An 18280-nucleotide genomic window follows, 5' to 3' on the forward strand; every position below is an offset into this window, starting at 1 on the left:
ATTTTGACAATCAACTATCAATGAATGAATGATTGGGCAATTCTAATCAAGTGTATGAGCCACTCCTCTACTTCATCATAATATTATCCTGAGAAGAAATTCAAAACCGAATCGAATCATAGTAGTCCGAAAAAAATAAGATATCCAAACCACCACCTCGAACCATACCACACTGTTTTACATAAACACAACCACACACACACACCCAGATACTGTTTATTCAGTTATTCAAAATAACCAAATAATCTTTGCCGTTGCCGCCGAATGAATGAACGCCCCTATCACCAAAATAGATTTACTAGCTATCTTGTAAATTTAATGTATACAAATGATAAATAGCCAAGTTATGTCAACAAACTATTGATGGCCATATGGTGGTTACTGCCAACAAAAGAAAAAAATCATGAATGATAAACTAACCATGACCAACCAGATGTATCCAATCGATAGCAAAAAACAATGTTACTAGGAATAGTTTTTTTTTCAAGTCCGACTTACGACCTTTTTCTTATCGAAAATTTTTGATGAAATCAAACTATAAAACACCATTATCGCTAATGTGATTTACGTTGATCGTTGAAATTGATTTTTGTAATCAAAATCAATAATAATGATTGTGAATAAAATCGATTCAATCGAAAATGGTAATATGGCCGGAAAGCCTGTTGCTTATTATTTTCATAAAATAAAAAAAAATTTAAATTTTTTTCGATCATATCATCTATGAACAGTTCTCATCTATGACGTTGATCATCGATGGATAAATCTGATTTTTTCGATGTTTTGTTGATTTTTTAAAATATTCATTAATATAAATTAATCTATTCCTCATTTTATTCCATTTTTCTTCGCTTTGTTGCAATCATGATTCACAGCCTATTCTTCATCAATAATTCTGGGTGAGAGATCAAATTGGAATTTTTATTAAAATTTCGTTATAACAATTGTTTTCGGTTTATTTTGCAGTGATATATTTATTGAAAAACATTGGAAAAGCGTGATACCTCGATCAGTTTGCGACTATTTTCTCGATGCCCAACGTAAAGCAGATTATTCATCCAATGTTACCCCGGTAATTGCCACACCTCATCATATATTGATTTCGATTCATCGATCTGGATTATATTTTGTTGCTGTTACTACGGGTGAAATTCCTCCCCTATTTGTGATCGAATTTCTTCATCGTGTTGTCGATAATTTTATTGATTATTTCAATGATTGTTCAGAATCTTTACTCAAAGAACATATTGTTGTAGTTTATGAATTATTGGATGAAATGCTCGATAATGGTTTCCCATTAGCCACCGAATCAAACATATTGAAAGAGTTGATAAAACCGCCGAATTTTCTTCGTACCATTGCGAACACTGTTACTGGACGTAATAAGTAAGTGAAAATCACTTTAAAAATGAAAAATAAAATTTAAATGTTATATTTAGTGTTAGTTCTACTTTACCTACCGGTCAACTATCGAATGTACCGTGGCGTCGTTTCGGAGTCAAATATACCAATAACGAGGCTTATTTTGATGTGATTGAAGAAGTGGATGCCATTATTGATAAAAGTGGCTCAGTAGTTTCTGCAGAAATACAAGGATATGTAAGTAAAATCTTTATTGCTATTGAATTTAGTTTTCATTGATACTATTACACACTTAAAGATCGATTGCTGTGTTAAATTATCTGGTATGCCCGACTTATGTCTATCATTCGTAAATCCAACACTATTCGACGATGTTAGCTTTCATCCATGCATCCGTTTTAAACGTTGGGAATCGGAAAAAGTGTTATCATTTATACCACCGGATGGTAATTTTCGTTTAATGTCCTACCATATTGGAGCTCAAAATATGGTCAACATTCCAATTTTTGTTCGTCATCATATTTCATTCAAAGAATCAATCGGTGGTAAACTGGAAATTCAAATCGGGGCAAAACAATTGATGGGCAAAAATGTAGGTTTCAGATCCAAAAAAAAACTGGAACTAGAATATTAATTTAGCTCTTTTTTGGAATAGTTGGAGAACATATTCATCGAAATGATTATGCCAAAAAACGTTTTAAATGTAAATCTTGTACCAAATCAAGGAAAATATACATTCGATTCAGTTACAAAATTATTGGTCTGGGACGTTGGAAAGATGGAAATTCATCAGGGTAAAAGCTTACCAACGGTTAAGGGTAGTATCGTTCTACAAAGTGGTGCCCCTATACCGGATTCAAATCCAAACATACTTGTCAAATTCAACATTTCTCAATTCGCTATATCTGGATTGAAGGTCAATCGTTTGGATATGTATGGCGAGGTATGACATTTTTTTTTGTAAAATAGATAATGCTTAATAATGATTTTTTTTAAATTAAACAGAAATATAAACCATTCAAAGGAGTTAAATATATGACTAAAGCTGGTAACTTTCAAGTTCGAACCTGAAAGAAATCATCTATTATCATATCATATCTTATCAAATTCTTAACGACTTATTTGAAAAAAAATATAAAATTTTTTTTATTGATCTATAGTTTAATTTTTGTTTCATTGCAATTTTCACAAATGTTTTAATCATCTTGACCGGTGCCCGTACGACTTGATGATGTTGACTCATTCGATGAATCTTGCCTTGCAACTCCGAACCATTCATGATGTAAAACTTCATTCATGTTAATCCGTGTTGATGGATTAGGATTCAGATGTTGATTTAATAAATCTTTAATCTGCGATGATAGGTTTCGATTGAATTGATATTTACGATCCATTTGACTTTTCAACAATTCTTTATTGTCTCGATCAGTAAATGGTAATCGATTACTGACCAGTACAAACAACACGACACCCATGCTCCATACATCGCTTATCAATGGATTATATGGTTGTGATTGTAACACTTCAGGTGCAACATATGCTGTGCTGCCACAATATGTATCTGAAAGCATTCGTTGGCCTGAATTACGTTCAAAGCAGGTACGTGCAAAGCCAAAATCAGTCAATTTTGATATAGTTTTAGCACGATTCAATAGGATATTCTCGCATTTGATATCACGATGTGCGAATCCCAACGAATGCATATAACGCAAAGCATCACCAAATTGAAGATAAAAATATCGAGCACGATCTTCGGGCAAAGCTTTAGTACGATGTAGCAGGTCAAGAAAATCACCACCTTCTGCTAGTTCCATGAAAACGATTACTCGATTACCCACAACCAGTATGTCCATTATATCGATCAGATATGGGTGTTTGAGTTTTTTCATTGTATAGATTTCACGTGGCAAAAATTTCAACCGATATTCTTCGGATGTTTTTTCCAAATCTATCACTTTAGCTGCGATCGGTTCGCCCTTGTATGTTGCACGACATACACATGCAAAACTTCCACTATTCAATGGTTCGCCGATTTTGAAGCCACGTTTCTCTAGTAATTTTTCATCGTTTGGAGCCAATCGAACTCTTTGTTTGGATTGCATATTTATTTGATCAACAGAAAAAACGATCAAAGAATAACGGCTAGAATCAATAATCAAAACTTGCATGAATATGAACGACCTTTATACGCTATTCTAAACAATTAATAAAAAAAAATTCGAATAGATTTGATTATTTAAGATTTATTGTTAATATTTGTAATTGACAATTATAACATATAATTGATTAATTAACAATTTTTTCAATAAACAAAAAGATTTGGAAATCTAAGAGCAAACAATGGTGGTGCTCGTGAATTTATCTGACTAATGTCACATATTGACAAAAGAGGGTTATCATAAACATGACAATTTCCATCAAATGATAGATGATTAGGCTGCATTGATTGATTGACAATAGGAATGATGCTTTGATGATCCAATGTATCTAAGCTATGTTTGTTGGGATTTTGTACCATTTGATTTTGATGTACTCTTGTTTCCTGTATTTGAAAATATTTGTCAATAGTGTTCAAGAGAATTTCTTGGAAGGTTTTTTTCTAAAAAAAGGAGAACAATTCAAATGAAATGTATTACAATAGAAAATAAAAAACATACCGATTTGGGATAATTTTCGACTAAATTTTCAAATTTACTATTTCTTAAATTGTTTAATAGATTCATACGGTGACGTAATTCCTGTTTGTGATCACGAGTCGGATTTATCAACACCTCTTTAAAAGTGGTGAAATTAATCTCTTGTTCAGGTAATTTCTAGAATTTTAAAATGACAACCAAAATGAATAATAATCTATAAAAATGATAGGGAAAACTTACGCGTACGGTTCCAGGTGAAGAATTGACACTATCGATTTCAACTGTTATAGCATTTAAATCGCTCGTACTACGTGTCATTGATGAATCAACTAACGATTGAAAAGAAAAATCAAATTTTAATCTAAAAAATAAATCCATAATTACATACCATCACAATTCGATTGGAAGGGTGTGTTCAATGCTAGCGTATCATGGCCGGTTGTCTGAAGTGATTCAGATAAGACTTGTTTATTGAATAAAAGTTCATCAGCAACTAAATAATCGGTACTATTCTGTCTACTAGGACTATTCTCTTTTGATTTGTTACTAATCTCTCGTTGATTATGTACGTTTTCAGAAATGAACAATTCGCCACTTGTGTAATTTTCGGCCAAATGGCAATATTCAGGCAGCAAATATTTTGCTTGGTCAACACGAGTTTTAATAACTTGTTCCACGTGTGTACAGATGGCTGGAATTGCTTTTAGATTACTGAAAAGATGAAGAAAACCGGCAGCGATACTATGAATAAAACATCGATGCGAATCGGATAGGTTAAAATTTCTGGAGATAGCCATATCTTGTAGAGCGAATGTCAATCGAAGCAAATCGATGAGCACTTCATCCGAATTCATTTCTACACAAATCAACGCCATGGTAGTGAAAATACTATCGAAATTTTCTTTTGTATTCGATTCGATTTGAACATTTCTATAGATGTGGACAAGAATGTCATGACCATGTTTACGCATAAAATTTATATCGTAACGGTCGGCCTTCTCAATGGTCAATGTTTCTGGAGGAACAATAGTAACTGGTTTGATGAGGCGAGGTAAATTTTTATGACGATCAAGTAATTGGTGGAAAATTTTCTGCACAGTCAATCGAGTTTTTGGATCCGGTGATAGGGCACGTGTAAGTAATTGATTCAACAGGGTTGATGGGAATGTTTGTATCATGCTCACTGGTTTATATTTAGTCGTTACTTTAAGCAAACTTTTCAATATGATATTTTGCAATTGTTGTTCGGTGGCTGATGTACATGAAGCTGGTGGTGCTTTATCAATGATGAATATCATCGTTTCAATTTTCTGATAATCTGGTAGATTTGTTGTAAATTCACCTAAAGTATTGATTACGGCTTCCTGGAATTGTTTTTCTTCTTCAACAAATTGTGTTTGAATATTATTGATCGAATCATGTAGATGTTGTAGCAGTGAATTGATCATTCCAAGAACAAACGGACCAATTGTATCGGCTGGTATGGCTATGATTTCATTCAAAACATTGACAATGCCAGTCTGTACTTTTATTTTATTTTCTAGATTGCAATTTTCCAATTTTTCACGACGACCTTTGGCCACACAATCCAGATGATTCATTAGAATTTGTATGACAGCTGGTTTTGATTGTATCGAGTACATTATAATTTTGAATGTTTCAATAGCAAAATTATCACCAGTTGGATCAGCTGCCATTTCCCAAAAATGATGAAGGTCAAAATGAGTAATGATAGGCTTAAGAATATTATGTACATGACCGAAACTAGCACGATTAATTAATTCACGTAGGCATTCGGTAGCCACGTCATTGGGCGTGGATGATTCGAAATCGTCTTCGGTAAATCTTACCGGATCAGGTGGCAACAGACGTGTCTGACTATCTTTGAAATGTGTTTCATCTTCAAAATCTTTACTTTTCATATTGAATAATAATGATGGAATTATCTTGCCCATATTGTTATCAGCCCATATATTTACTTGCATATCATCACTGACTGCTTTCAGTATCAATCCTTTAATACCAATCAATCCGGCCATCCTTAAACGTTTACGAGTAACTAGATTTGGATGATTATCGTGACAAAGCGAGGCGAATTTACAGACAAAAAAATCATAGCTACGATGATAAGTCGGTGTATCTTCTTCAATTTTTGCAAATTTTACGAACTAAATGTAAAATTGTAATAAAAAAACGTATAAAAATCATGAAAATTGATAGCTTTATTTATACCGATTGTGTAGCCAAAATTTGTAATTCTGGATCATGACTTTCCAAAACTAGTTGTACGACTTTGAGAAAACTTTCCATAAATAAATGAAGCGAATTGTGACATGTTTTCAATAATTGATCCATAGCTTCAACGGCAATGAAAACAAAACCAATTCGATGCCTGTAAAGATCACGACCAATTCGTTCGGCTAGATAGGCGCCAATTTTATCCAATTTATCTGGTGATGACATGGCATAAAAAATTAATTTTTCCATATTAGATTTAACCAGGCCATCCTATTTGTAAGAAATTATTGAGATAAATATTTTGAAAAAGAAAAAATGAAAAAAAACCAAAAACCTCAGCATTCGATGGAAAGATGGTATCGACAAGTCTTTTATATCTTGGCTTGAATGGTGAACAACAACAAGCACAACAGCCTATGTGTAAGCAAAAAAAAAGAACAATTAATCAAACTTGGCCATTCGAAATATTTTATTTATTCGTAAAGAATTTTTCATTCGTATCATTTCATTATGAAATAAATAAACATACAAAAAAAGGAAAGGCAAAAAAAATATCAATGAAAATAACACAAATACAAAAAATTATATTTATTCAAAATGATAAAAACAAATTGAAAAAAATCCATGCAATGAATATAACAATAACAACAACAAAATAAATAACAAAAACAAATATAAATTGTGAAAAATTAAGAATCTCAATGGGAAAAAACTATTCTACGACGAAATGACTTACATTGATCACATCGGTTAAACCATCCACTACCGCTACTAACACCAGCACTGGCATTTCCATCATTATTGCCATTTCCGGTATTAGAAAGCTGGAATAAATTCTCCAGATTAAAACAACAAACCATTGACATTTTTTTTTGTTTGTCGCTAATCGAAAACAACAAAATAACAGGAAAATTTGAATTACATCAACACAGAATTATGGTTGATGTGGTGTGTGCGAGTGTGTGATAAAGGAAGATAAAACGTCAAAATAATATACAAAACAAAATGTAATCAACAATATAATGTGAGCAAAAATATTGTGACAAGATTAAGAAATAAAAAACTCAACGAATCGTTGCGATTGTCAACAAAATCAGTTAAAAAAACAATACGAACAAATACGGCTCTTTTTTCTGCAGATTTGTCGTCGCCAACAACAACAAGGAAATTAGTGTTTGTTTATTGTGAATAATTGAATAATTTAATAGTGAGGAGAACAAAAATTATTTTTTACTAATGTTGAAAACTGAAATTATTATTTTTTTTGTTGATGTCATCAAAACGAATCAATCAATCAAGGTATCAAGGTGAACCCAAAAACCATCATTCAGGATTTACAATCAATTCGAATTTTTCATATATTGCATACAATAAAAATGGACAATGAAATGATAGTTTTTCTTTCAATTTAAATGTAATTAATTTTTTCTGGTTTTCTGTTTAACATATTTTGTATAATATTGTGTAACATTATTATTAATCATAACGTTTGTTTGACATACAATTGATAATTAGTTATATTTGTTAACATAAGATGAAAATTGCTATTTTAAAAAATTCAAATCTAGATTTATCTTTCTCTCTATGAACCAAGGTTGTTAATTTTTTTTGTTATATATAAGATAATCGATTTTTTGTTTTTTGGAATGAATAATGTTTTTTAACAATTGAAATTGAATAGATTAATTAATGAAATATAATAATAACAATGATATTCAATAATCAATGGCTATAATTCGTTTTTTATTTTTTGAATTTGAATTTGATTATGTTTTGTTTTGATTTCATTGATTGAAATTGAATCAAAGTAGCTGTGAATAACGCCATGTTGCACAGATGCTGGAAAACCAGCAGGTCATTTGCATTGACCGTCTACTACAAGCCATTGTACGTCCAATGACCGTTGTAACTGCCGAAGTATTGGTTCTCATCGCATCACCTTCCGATGATGTACTATCCGATGATGATTGTTCTTTATTCTTTTTCGATGATGCTGGTCGTGGTAACATTGTTATTTTGATTTTTTTGACAATTACAAAAACGATATAATATTAACAAATTGACGGAAAATATTCAATTAGGATTTTTTAAAAACAAAAATACACCGTTAATTGATTTTTTTTGTGTATTTTAATAAAATTGAATTTTGTTATCGTTGTCAACAAATAGGTTGAAAAAAGATTTCAGATCAGAAAAGAAAGTAAAGAGAGAAAAAAAGATTTTCTATTAATTTTATCAAAATCATATCGTCATATTAAAATAAATTCAATTAATCAATGTAGTTTCAAATTACACAAGGAATTGAATTGAAATGGAAAAAGGTTTATGTGTAATATCAATGGATCTTCGATAAATCAAATGTAAGGGGAAAAATATGATGATTTTTTCAAAGAAAAAAGATGTGAAACAGGTTTTTTTCTTTCGTTTTTTTTCGTTGCCTAGGTCAAATGTTGTTATCGTATCGATCGAATCAATGAAATTATTGATGAAATCATAATATTTATGAAGCGAAAAATGAGCAAAGACAAAGATTCATTCAAATTATCACTTTGAATTATTCATATATGAAGCCTTCTAATAATATTTTATAAAATCTTTGACAAAATATTTCTTTTCAAATTGAAGAAAACGTCGATGAAAACGAGGCAACTTGGTTTACAAACACAATCACGCACAACTACTTCAGGCACTTGAAATAGTTGATAGGCTTTTATTAATTATAAATCCAGAATCAAAAATTGCGAACAAAAATTTTCTTCATTTAAAAAAACAGATAAAGAATTTAAATTTCCATGACTTTCAAACACAGACATCACAAGTACAAAAAAAAACAACCTACAGGATTTGACTTTCATCAACCGCTAAACAGACAAACTTAAATACTACAGAACACACACAATTGTTAATGATAATAATGAAAAAAATAACAGACATACAAAAAGTTGAAGCATAATCATAAGTGAAATTGAAATATCAAAAAAAATGAGAATCACATGAGACGATTTATTCATCATAAATTATTATTATATCAAAAAGGGAAAAAATAAGAAGAAACGTCATTGACATAGAAGCAATGGTGAATCCAACAACAATAACAACAACAAAAACGATATGGCAACCAAACATATACATTTGTAAAAATATGTCAATAAAGGAACAACTAACTCCAGACATTGGAACAACAACAAAATCCAAAAAAACGCCATGCGCTATGTATCAAAAAAAAATTTATCTATCCAGTTATTTTTCTGATTGGATTCCCCAGTTAAAAACACCAGCCATAGCAGCAGTTTTTTCAATCGTACAATACAATAAAATAAAAACAAATAATAAAAACAATGAGAGAAAAAAAATTCATTTTTCATCATCATATGTCAATGTTATCATAAATCGATTGATTAACAATATAGTTGATGAAGAAAAAAAAACAATTGTTTGACAAACCAAAAAAACCAATGGAATCAATGGCACCGAATAATAATAATAATTTTAAAAAGCAAACAAAACAAAACAAGGACAAAATCAATTGAATTATTATTATTATAAGCTTAATGGCTGATAGAAATTAATAACAAAAATTTCCTTTTACACATCAATCAAAGGGGGAGGAATAGAAAATTTTTCCCAATATTGAATCCTTCAATTGTTGCTGATAGAAAATTAAAAAAAAATTCATCTCATCTCAATAATCATAAATCAATCAAAGAAAAAGTAAAAGAAATATGCATCAACAATAAAACCAATTAAAAAAATCGATTACTACAATAAATGAAATTAATTGCAGGCGCGGAAAATAAGATTAAAAAATAAATTAGAAAACCTTTTAGTCTTTGAAGTGTTTGAACAAACAAACCAAAACCAAAAACAAAATCATAAATTTTATAGCAGCTAAAAGTTTGGATACATCTGGTCCCATGGCTTTAGGTGAGGGAGTGAATGAAAAAAAGATAGGCTACACTGCAATGCATTTATTCTGGGTCAGCAAAATCACAAATTATATAAAAGACATAAAAAAGTATAATGTTCGATAATACCAACAAGTACTTGACATAGATTTACAAAGAAAATATCTTTGTCTATCAATATTCTATGCAAAAATAAAAATTTGATAATTTAATCGACAGTTTTAATTTTGTTTTCTGGTGAGAAAAATGACAACTAAAAAGTGATTTTTTTCATTTACTCCAAACAAACAATGTTGATCTATTAGAATCCTTGAATGAAAAATTTGAATTCAGCTATACTTAATTTGATACTTAATTCAACAATATTTTTTGCAAGAAAAAACCTACGCGATAATAACCAACCAGAAATAACACATGAACATTATCATTGAAATAATTTCAAGGCAATATTTTTGAGAATGGGGTATAGAAAAATATTAAAATTTTCCATTCAAAAAGAAATTTAAAAAACATTTAAAATGATGATCAATGAAAAAAAATCATACCTGACATTTTTGCAATTTGGAATTTTTTGTTTTGTTTTCAATTTCAATTGTTGATTGATTGATGATTGTCAATCTTAATTGGATTTATATTCTGAAAAATTGAAGAAAAAAATTATATACGAAGGCCAAATGATTTAGACCAAATGAATTGTTTAAATAATATTTGTTGTTTTTTTGAAAACAATGTGCGATTGTCATTTGGTGTTCGTAATGATTTTAAGTAGATTATTAATCGTCAGTTTGATGATGATGATGGTTTTGTGATGATAATTCACTGATAATTCAATCTGACGTGTATGTGATTAATTTGAACACAGTTAATTAGAAAAAGATTTTTTTCAACAAACAAATTCGAACGAAATATCTATAGTATAGTTGAAATGAAAAAAGAAAATTTTGTTGGTCGACGATTGGATGGATGAATGGTTTTTTTAGGTTTCGTATTCAAATCACAAATGACAGAAAAATGCTTTGAATAGTTGGGATGGCTGTCGGAAATGATGTTTGTGAGAAGAATGGATAGATAATTCAAGTGGATGGTTTTTTAACTGAAAATAATTGTAATCGATTATCATGACGATCAATGATGATGATGAAAAAAGATAGATTCAATTGAGTGAACAATAAAATCCAGATCTAGCATCCAACAATGGAACCAAACAAAACAGTAATCGTATAAAGAAACAGTGTGTCAAAAATCATGAGCAGTATGCTAAATTATTATAAATGAAAAGATGCTGGTTTCCAGTTATCTATATATAACAAAAAAAAATGTATGATTCACTATAGTTAACACAAAAAGAGAAACGAAATAAACGAACATTTTACCAAAATATAGCATCATGGAACAAAATTACCACCAAAAGCACAAGTTGACCGTTTAGTTTATAATGATTTGTCAACGAAAAATTTAGACACATACACTAACAAATATATAGAATCGGTAGCGATAAGAAAATTGATCCGCACTGCAGTGAAAAAATAATAAGCATACTTTTCACCACATTCATTTGATAATGAAAATAAAACTGAATTTGAATTCGAATGTTTTGTGATAGAATTTTTCTCTGAATATTCGAATCTTTTAAAATTGTTGGTGTTGGAATTGGAAGCTCAATGTTTTTAGGATATCAAATAAATAAATAGATCCATGTTACAAGTACGCCATCTATTGGATCATTTGATAGAAAATGAAATTTAAATTTTGTTATGACAACAAAAAATTTTCTTTATTTATTTAAATCAATTCAAACATTATTATTTTTGGACATTTTTTTTCCTCGTTACTAATTCATACGAATCAAGTTTGTATGGAGAAAAAAACAAAACGAATACATTCATTTTTTTCATTGATTTCCTGTCTCGATTTCCGAAATGAAAAAGATTATAAGGATTAATGTTGGAATTATTTTCCAGTGAATTATGGAAAAACACAAAAAAAAACAACAACGACAATTTAACAATCAATCATTGACGTTTGACAATTAGCAAATATCATTTCACACGTCTCTGTGATAACAATGTAATTGAATCGTTGGAAGCCAAATTAAATTTGTCATCATTGTAACTGGATGTAATTAATAATTTTTTTTCAAACAAAATAATCATGATTAATATGTGGATTTTATCAACAATTCTGATCATATTTTTGATTCATTTTCAATCAACAATAGCCATTGATGATGAAAATATTTCTGAAAATCAAGAATTATCATCATCATCATCACAACAGATATCGATCGAATGTTCTGAACATTTTAAATGTTTATCATTACAGCGAAATAATGATCATTTACAGATATTGAAAATGAATTCAACATTACCAAATTGGTATGAACTTTGTAATTGTGATCAATATTGTTATATATTTGGTGATTGTTGTTCAGATGCACCTGAAGTTGATAAAATAAATCTTGATCATTGGTCATTTGTACGTGTAAGATTTAGTTCAAGAATTAATTTTCTTACATTAATGAAAAATCAATGTCCAAATGATTATCAACAAAATGAATATATTCGTTTACAATGTGAACATTCATGGTATGATCCATTCTACAATTATCTATTACCTGATATAGAACAATATCTATTGTTTGATCAGGAAAAAGAATTTAAAAATTGGCATGTAACAAGTCGAAAATCATTGATAACATATCGCAATCTTTATTGTAGTATTTGTAATAATGATACGGAAACTGATGCCTGGAATCAAAGATTAATGTGTCAAGATAATAATGATGATCATCGTTGTACGACTATTCATCATCAGATGGCACCGGAAATTCTTGGAAAAGAAAAATTAAAACGAACACCATTACAGAATAAAGTATATTCTACCTGTAATCTTGGATGGTATAAAATGAATTATATGAAAGATCCAAAATCGATTATTGATACAATGAAAAAATGTCTAATATTTTATGCACCGGTTGCTGTTAAAGATTTAAAATCAAAAAAATATATTCTATTCAAAAATAAGCATTGTGCCCATTGTAATGGATATAATTCATCAACAATCGAATGTGCACGTATGGCTGTTGATCAACCTACTCAGGTACCACCTACATTTAATTCGATTACAACATTAGATACGAATGAAATTTTTATCGATAATGAAAATCAACAATGTCCGATCATGTCCATATGGAATCCATTAATCAATAAATGTCAAGAAATTAATGTAGCCAATAATAATAATGCACAACCGATTCGATTCCGTCATTATAATCAAGCATTACAAAATAATTGTTCAATATTTCAAATAATAATTTTATTGATATTGGTTTTATTTTTATTATTATAGTCATTATCAATTATAAATTAAGGTTTTTTCAAAAAAAAAATCAAGTAAATTTAATAATTCAAAAATTTTGTCAATTGATCATTTTCTTTACGTATAAAATATCGTTGTAATGGCGTGATTAACAAATAGATTGGATTGCTCATGATTACAAATGCAATTGCAGTATTCACAATATTTACCTTTTAAAAATTAATTCAAATAATTAATTAATTAATTTAAAAGAATCATATAACTTACATAGATAACGTTTGATTCCGAATTTTTTTCCCATGAATATAATGGTATCTGAAGTAAAGAGATCACAGCACTAATCGAACTCATTATGCCTAGTAATTGATTAAAATGATCCGCATGAAATCGAATTCGTAAGAATGCTGAACCAACAGCTAATAAAAATGAACGATAAATAGTAACGAACACAATAGATGCATAGATGAATTCTTCACGATCAAAATAATGGCATAAAACACAAATTAACAATGTAAATGATGTTATAAATAATGGCCAAAATCCTGATTGTGCTTGTTGAACACGTTTTTCCAATTCATCTTTTTCGTTGATTGTTTTACTTAGTTGCCAATCCATTAATAAACCGGCAATAGGTGATACAACTAAAGCAAGCACTTGAACAACTCCATAAAGGTTAAGAAATAATGTTTGACTTGAACGATCTTCTGTAACTCTTTTAGTCCATAAATCTAATGATCCAACATACATAACCATATAGGTAATCATCCATGAAAACCAAAGCTGATGAAGATTATATGGTATGGTACGAAGAGAAATCCTAAGTGGTGGTGATTTTTTTAACACCGGTGACAAAGAATGTGTTGATTGATTTACATTTTCAATCGATTGATTATCTGGTTCAAATGCATCATTTACAAAACCATTATTCACCTTTTTTCGCATCAATGTAGGCGATCCGATTGTTTTGAAATTCTGTAGCTGAATGGATGGCTTAATTTCTTCAGATGAGGATGATTTTTTATTCGAAAATAAAAGACCATCAATATTGGCAGGATAATATGTGGCTTTATTTTGTTGATGAGATTTTGTAAAATCATCATTCGAAATTGGATTGTTATTTTTCTTATTATTATTATTATTATCCGGTTCTCGAACCTTATCGCTAGGTAATACAAACAATGTGAACGGTATGGTTAACAAACTTAGGACAACCAAAATCAATTGTATCCAGAAAAAATTCCTGCCACTATTATCATAAATATATTGTAGGATAACATATATAATTGATGATGCACTAAATGCACCCGAATAAATCGATATAATTGTCGATCGTTTTGATGGATAAAGATTTGATATCTGCATATTAGCTATGCGAATCGGTACACCGCTCAACGACATTATTAATAAAGCAGGAAATAGTAGCCAATCTCTTCCTTTAAATATCGATAATGATAATGATAAATAAAATATTTTCAAACAAACAAATAAAAAAATTATACATAGAATAAATCATCTGGAAACGAAAACAATCCAAAAAATCTTATATTCATATGTCACACGCACATTATTTAATTATCCTTCAATATATTGACCTTAACATTTATAAAATATCATCATAAGGTGATTGAAACTTATACGAACAGACCTTGCCACCAAAACAAAAAATCGCTATAGAAGATGACTATTCTCATTGATTTATCTTTCATAAATTTTTCGTTTTCCTGGTCTAACTGGAAAAAATTGAAGTTGAAAGTCATTGCCTTTATCGACGCAAACATACATGCATGCATGCATGCTTGCATGTATTGCATGCATCTCATAATGATCATTATTCACAATTAACATTGAATCTTTTTTTTCTATTTCTATTTTCGTATAATGTGTAATTAAACTGACAAGCTCCAATAAGTTTGAAATATTTGAGGGAAATTTAATCTTTTTTGTTCAAATGTTTTTTGTTGTTGATATTGCTGTTGTCGCCGAAATTCAATCAGATTGTTAATCGTAAAAAAAATCTTAAAATGTCCGGTTTACCTATGTTTATGACTTACCTCTGGCAATGAAACAAAGAATAAATGCACCTAATGCAAACATGGCACTATTATCAGGAAAAAAATATGTAAAATATCATTTTAAAAAATATTGAATATTTTTTCGATTAGTAAAAAAAACTTTGGCCAAAAGAAAAACTTACTTGATAATTAGTCGTACGGTTTTTAAGCCTAATTTTTCAAGTAAAAATCCCCATATAAATGCAGCTGCACCCATACAGAATGATCCAATCGAAAAGGCAAGATTAAGTGTTACTTCTTGTTGTTTACAACCCTGATTCATTATTGTCGATGATAACTAATCTCACAACATAATTCGAATAAATTGAAAATTATAAAATTAAAATCAAATCATACCGATGGTTGGAAATTTTCTCGTAAATATAAATCCAGATAATTTTCAAATGTGGATTTTGTTTTTGAAGGATCAGTTACCAGTTTAATGTCACCAAAATTATCATTACCATTAGATTTTAATATTAATGATGAATCATTTAATAGTTGATAGATAAAACTATGATTATAAGTACCCTGTGTCTCAAACGGTATGACTATAACCGTTTGATCATCATTACCATTATCAGTATTATTAACATTATTGTTGTATGAATCATTATTGATTAATGTAAAATTCACTTTTAATGTAAAATTTTTTGGTAATCGTCTGATTGTTGATGATGTAGATGAAAATGATTTTGGATTGATCGGTATGGCACTATTAGTGAATGGCAGAATATTTTGCTTATTTGATTCGGATGTCATTAACATTTCATCATTATCATCATTATCTTTATCGATAATGACCGACGATGATGATGGGATTGTTTTTGTTGTAGAAGAATTATTATTGATATCATTACAAAGATAATCATAGATGCCTTCATTTTTAAGCATCAATTTTAATGATGTCCAGCCAAGTATCGTACCACTAAATATAAGAATTTCTAATAGGCCAAAAACAACAACTAAAAATCGTTTCCATTCAGATTCATACATTTTTAACAGAATTATTTATCGAATCAATCTTTTTGGAGAAAAAAAATTTAGTTTCTTTTCTTTTCTTTTTTCTTTGAACACAAACTAAATTCAGAAAAAATAAAACAAAACAAAACAAATCATATCAATATTTTTTACCTTATCGATTGATAATAATTCAAGAAGAATTTTTTTGTGGAGAAAAACAACAAACACACACACAGAGAATAATGATATAGATCGAGGTAAAAAAATTTCAGGAAAAAAAATTCCATTTGATTTAAACATCACCAATACAGATGAATCATTAACATTGATCGAAAATATTTGGGACAATTTTTTTCAAAAATTGAAAATTGAAAAAAATTAATCAAACATGCAGACACACGTACACACCGACAAAAGCCAATTATTTGGTGGTACCCTAAGCATTTATTTCGGTTGCTAATATCGTTGTATTCCATTCATGATCTGTACACGTACAACAACAAAAACCATAAAAATTACTGGTAACTATGGAATAAATCAATTAGAATTGTTAGGAAAATACATAATAATTTGCAATAATGTTTTCATTCTCTAACAGAAAAAACAAATCTAAAAAGAGAAAGTCCATCCTTTTTTCACATTGATTTTCTCTCAATTTTTTTTCTTTTCTTGAAAAGTAACATTTCGTATACGATTCTCATAATAATCTTGCATAGATAGTGAATGAAAATCTTTCATGAAATTTTTTTTCTTGATTTTGAAATTATCTGGTTGTGACTATCATTCTATTCATTCATTTTAATTATAAAGCCGGTCAGCTATATAATTTACCAATAATTTTGCCTTGAAAATTTTTTATTCGTTGCTTTTCTTCCAGATAATTCTGGTGAATTTGAATAGATACTAAATTTAATAAGAAAAGAATAGAATTATATTGAATGATTCAACTGAACATTTAGCAGATGGGTAGGTGGTCATTGTAGGCGAATGAAAAAAAAATTAAATGAAAAATATTTATGGAAAAAATTTGCATAAATGTTTTTATTATGTGATTTATGTCTATGTGAAACAAACAAATAAAATAATCAAATTTTAACAAATTAAAAAAGTCATTGATGATCATTGATAAAGAATCGGTTTATTTAGCCTTGGATATAGGAAATGCTTACCAAAAAAAAATTTCTGTTTAATTTGATGGACAATGAAATAACAATTTATTTTCATTTGATCTAGTGATCATAAAAACACAGAATTACTAAAAGACCACATTTTTTAATACCTTAATGTTTCATTTGATGGATGGATAGGTTGACCTTTTTTTTGTTTGTTCGTTTGTCATCGATGATTGATTATTGTCGTTTTATATTACCAATACGGTTGTCGGCTTGGCTTGGCTTGGCTTGAATGGATGGCTGTCGTCATCAACCGAATCATTCAATCAACAAATAAAATAAAATGAAAAAAAAACAACTAAATGGTTATTGTCTCATTTATCGACCATAAATTTGACATTGATTTTTTATTGAAGATTATTTTTTTGAAAATAAATGAATGAATAAATGAAAATGAAAAATCATCAAAATGACAAAGAAAAAAAAATCTAATTGTAAAGATAATCATCATCATCAAACTTGATAATGATGCTGTGCTAATGTTTTTATTTACTTATTTCATTTTTTTTTGACAATTTTTTTCTACCGTCTTTTGTCAAATAATAATAAAAATTGATGACAATTATTGAAAATTGTCTAAACAGTCAAAAATGATTCGAAAAATTGACAAAAAAAAAAACAGTTAGGAGATTAAT

General features: G+C 29.1%; 6 protein-coding genes across 10 annotated transcripts; 2 read left to right on the forward strand and 4 right to left on the reverse strand.

The window, feature by feature from the left end:
* Positions 1-728: 728 nt before the first annotated feature.
* Positions 729-2515, forward strand: cm (AP-3 complex subunit carmine). The gene is made up of 6 exons (XM_027337842.2): positions 729-899; positions 967-1386; positions 1440-1599; positions 1661-1954; positions 2018-2305; positions 2368-2515. Exons 1-6 carry the CDS (start codon positions 865-867, stop codon positions 2431-2433), a joined length of 1263 nt encoding a protein of 420 aa, XP_027193643.1. The 5' UTR covers positions 729-864; the 3' UTR covers positions 2434-2515.
* On the reverse strand, positions 2481-3535 carry LOC113788498 (testis-specific serine/threonine-protein kinase 3-like). The gene has a single exon (XM_027337956.2). It carries the CDS (start codon positions 3528-3530, stop codon positions 2559-2561), a length of 972 nt encoding a protein of 323 aa, XP_027193757.1. The 5' UTR covers positions 3531-3535; the 3' UTR covers positions 2481-2558.
* Positions 3536-3589: 54 nt separating this feature from the next.
* Positions 3590-9106, reverse strand: stmA (Protein EFR3 homolog stmA). 2 transcript variants are annotated; one of them, XM_075824636.1, is made up of 7 exons: positions 9076-9106; positions 6571-6650; positions 6231-6506; positions 4387-6166; positions 4239-4327; positions 4020-4175; positions 3590-3961 (listed from the first exon to the last, which is right to left on the reverse strand). In XM_075824636.1, the coding sequence occupies exons 1-7, from the start codon at positions 9089-9091 to the stop codon at positions 3665-3667; spliced, it is 2694 nt and encodes an 897-aa protein (XP_075680751.1). In that variant the 5' UTR covers positions 9092-9106; the 3' UTR covers positions 3590-3664. The 2 variants fall into 2 exon arrangements, with proteins under 2 accessions (XP_075680751.1, XP_027206123.2); XM_027350322.2 differs by lacking the exon at positions 9076-9106 and adding an exon at positions 6973-7252.
* LOC142646256 (uncharacterized) lies at positions 7959-11772 on the reverse strand. Its single transcript, XM_075824647.1, has 3 exons — positions 11508-11772; positions 10687-11438; positions 7959-8229 (listed from the first exon to the last, which is right to left on the reverse strand). Exons 2-3 carry the CDS (start codon positions 10691-10693, stop codon positions 8039-8041), a joined length of 198 nt encoding a protein of 65 aa, XP_075680762.1. The 5' UTR covers positions 10694-11438; positions 11508-11772; the 3' UTR covers positions 7959-8038.
* Positions 11773-12158: 386 nt separating this feature from the next.
* Positions 12159-13557, forward strand: LOC113788399 (uncharacterized). The gene has a single exon (XM_027337857.2). It carries the CDS (start codon positions 12293-12295, stop codon positions 13487-13489), a length of 1197 nt encoding a protein of 398 aa, XP_027193658.2. The 5' UTR covers positions 12159-12292; the 3' UTR covers positions 13490-13557.
* On the reverse strand, positions 13432-18120 carry LOC113799776 (equilibrative nucleobase transporter 1-like). Of its 4 annotated transcripts, none has more exons than XM_027350482.2 (6): positions 17753-18120; positions 15868-16534; positions 15654-15808; positions 15511-15557; positions 13727-14892; positions 13432-13668 (listed from the first exon to the last, which is right to left on the reverse strand). In XM_027350482.2, the coding sequence occupies exons 2-6, from the start codon at positions 16504-16506 to the stop codon at positions 13540-13542; spliced, it is 2136 nt and encodes a 711-aa protein (XP_027206283.2). In that variant the 5' UTR covers positions 16507-16534; positions 17753-18120; the 3' UTR covers positions 13432-13539. The 4 variants fall into 4 exon arrangements, with proteins under 4 accessions (XP_027206283.2, XP_027206275.2, XP_075680722.1 ...); XM_027350474.2 differs by having other exon boundaries at positions 15868-16590; XM_075824607.1 differs by lacking the exon at positions 17753-18120 and adding an exon at positions 17643-17657.
* Between the last annotated feature and the right edge of the window lie 160 nt (positions 18121-18280).

This window comes from Dermatophagoides pteronyssinus, unplaced genomic scaffold (assembly GCF_027571235.1).
Source record: "Dermatophagoides pteronyssinus isolate colony J.1.1.1.1 unplaced genomic scaffold, Derpt_VIB-CSIC_2022.12 sq0002, whole genome shotgun sequence".
Classification (NCBI taxonomy): Eukaryota; Metazoa; Arthropoda; class Arachnida; order Sarcoptiformes; family Pyroglyphidae; genus Dermatophagoides; species Dermatophagoides pteronyssinus.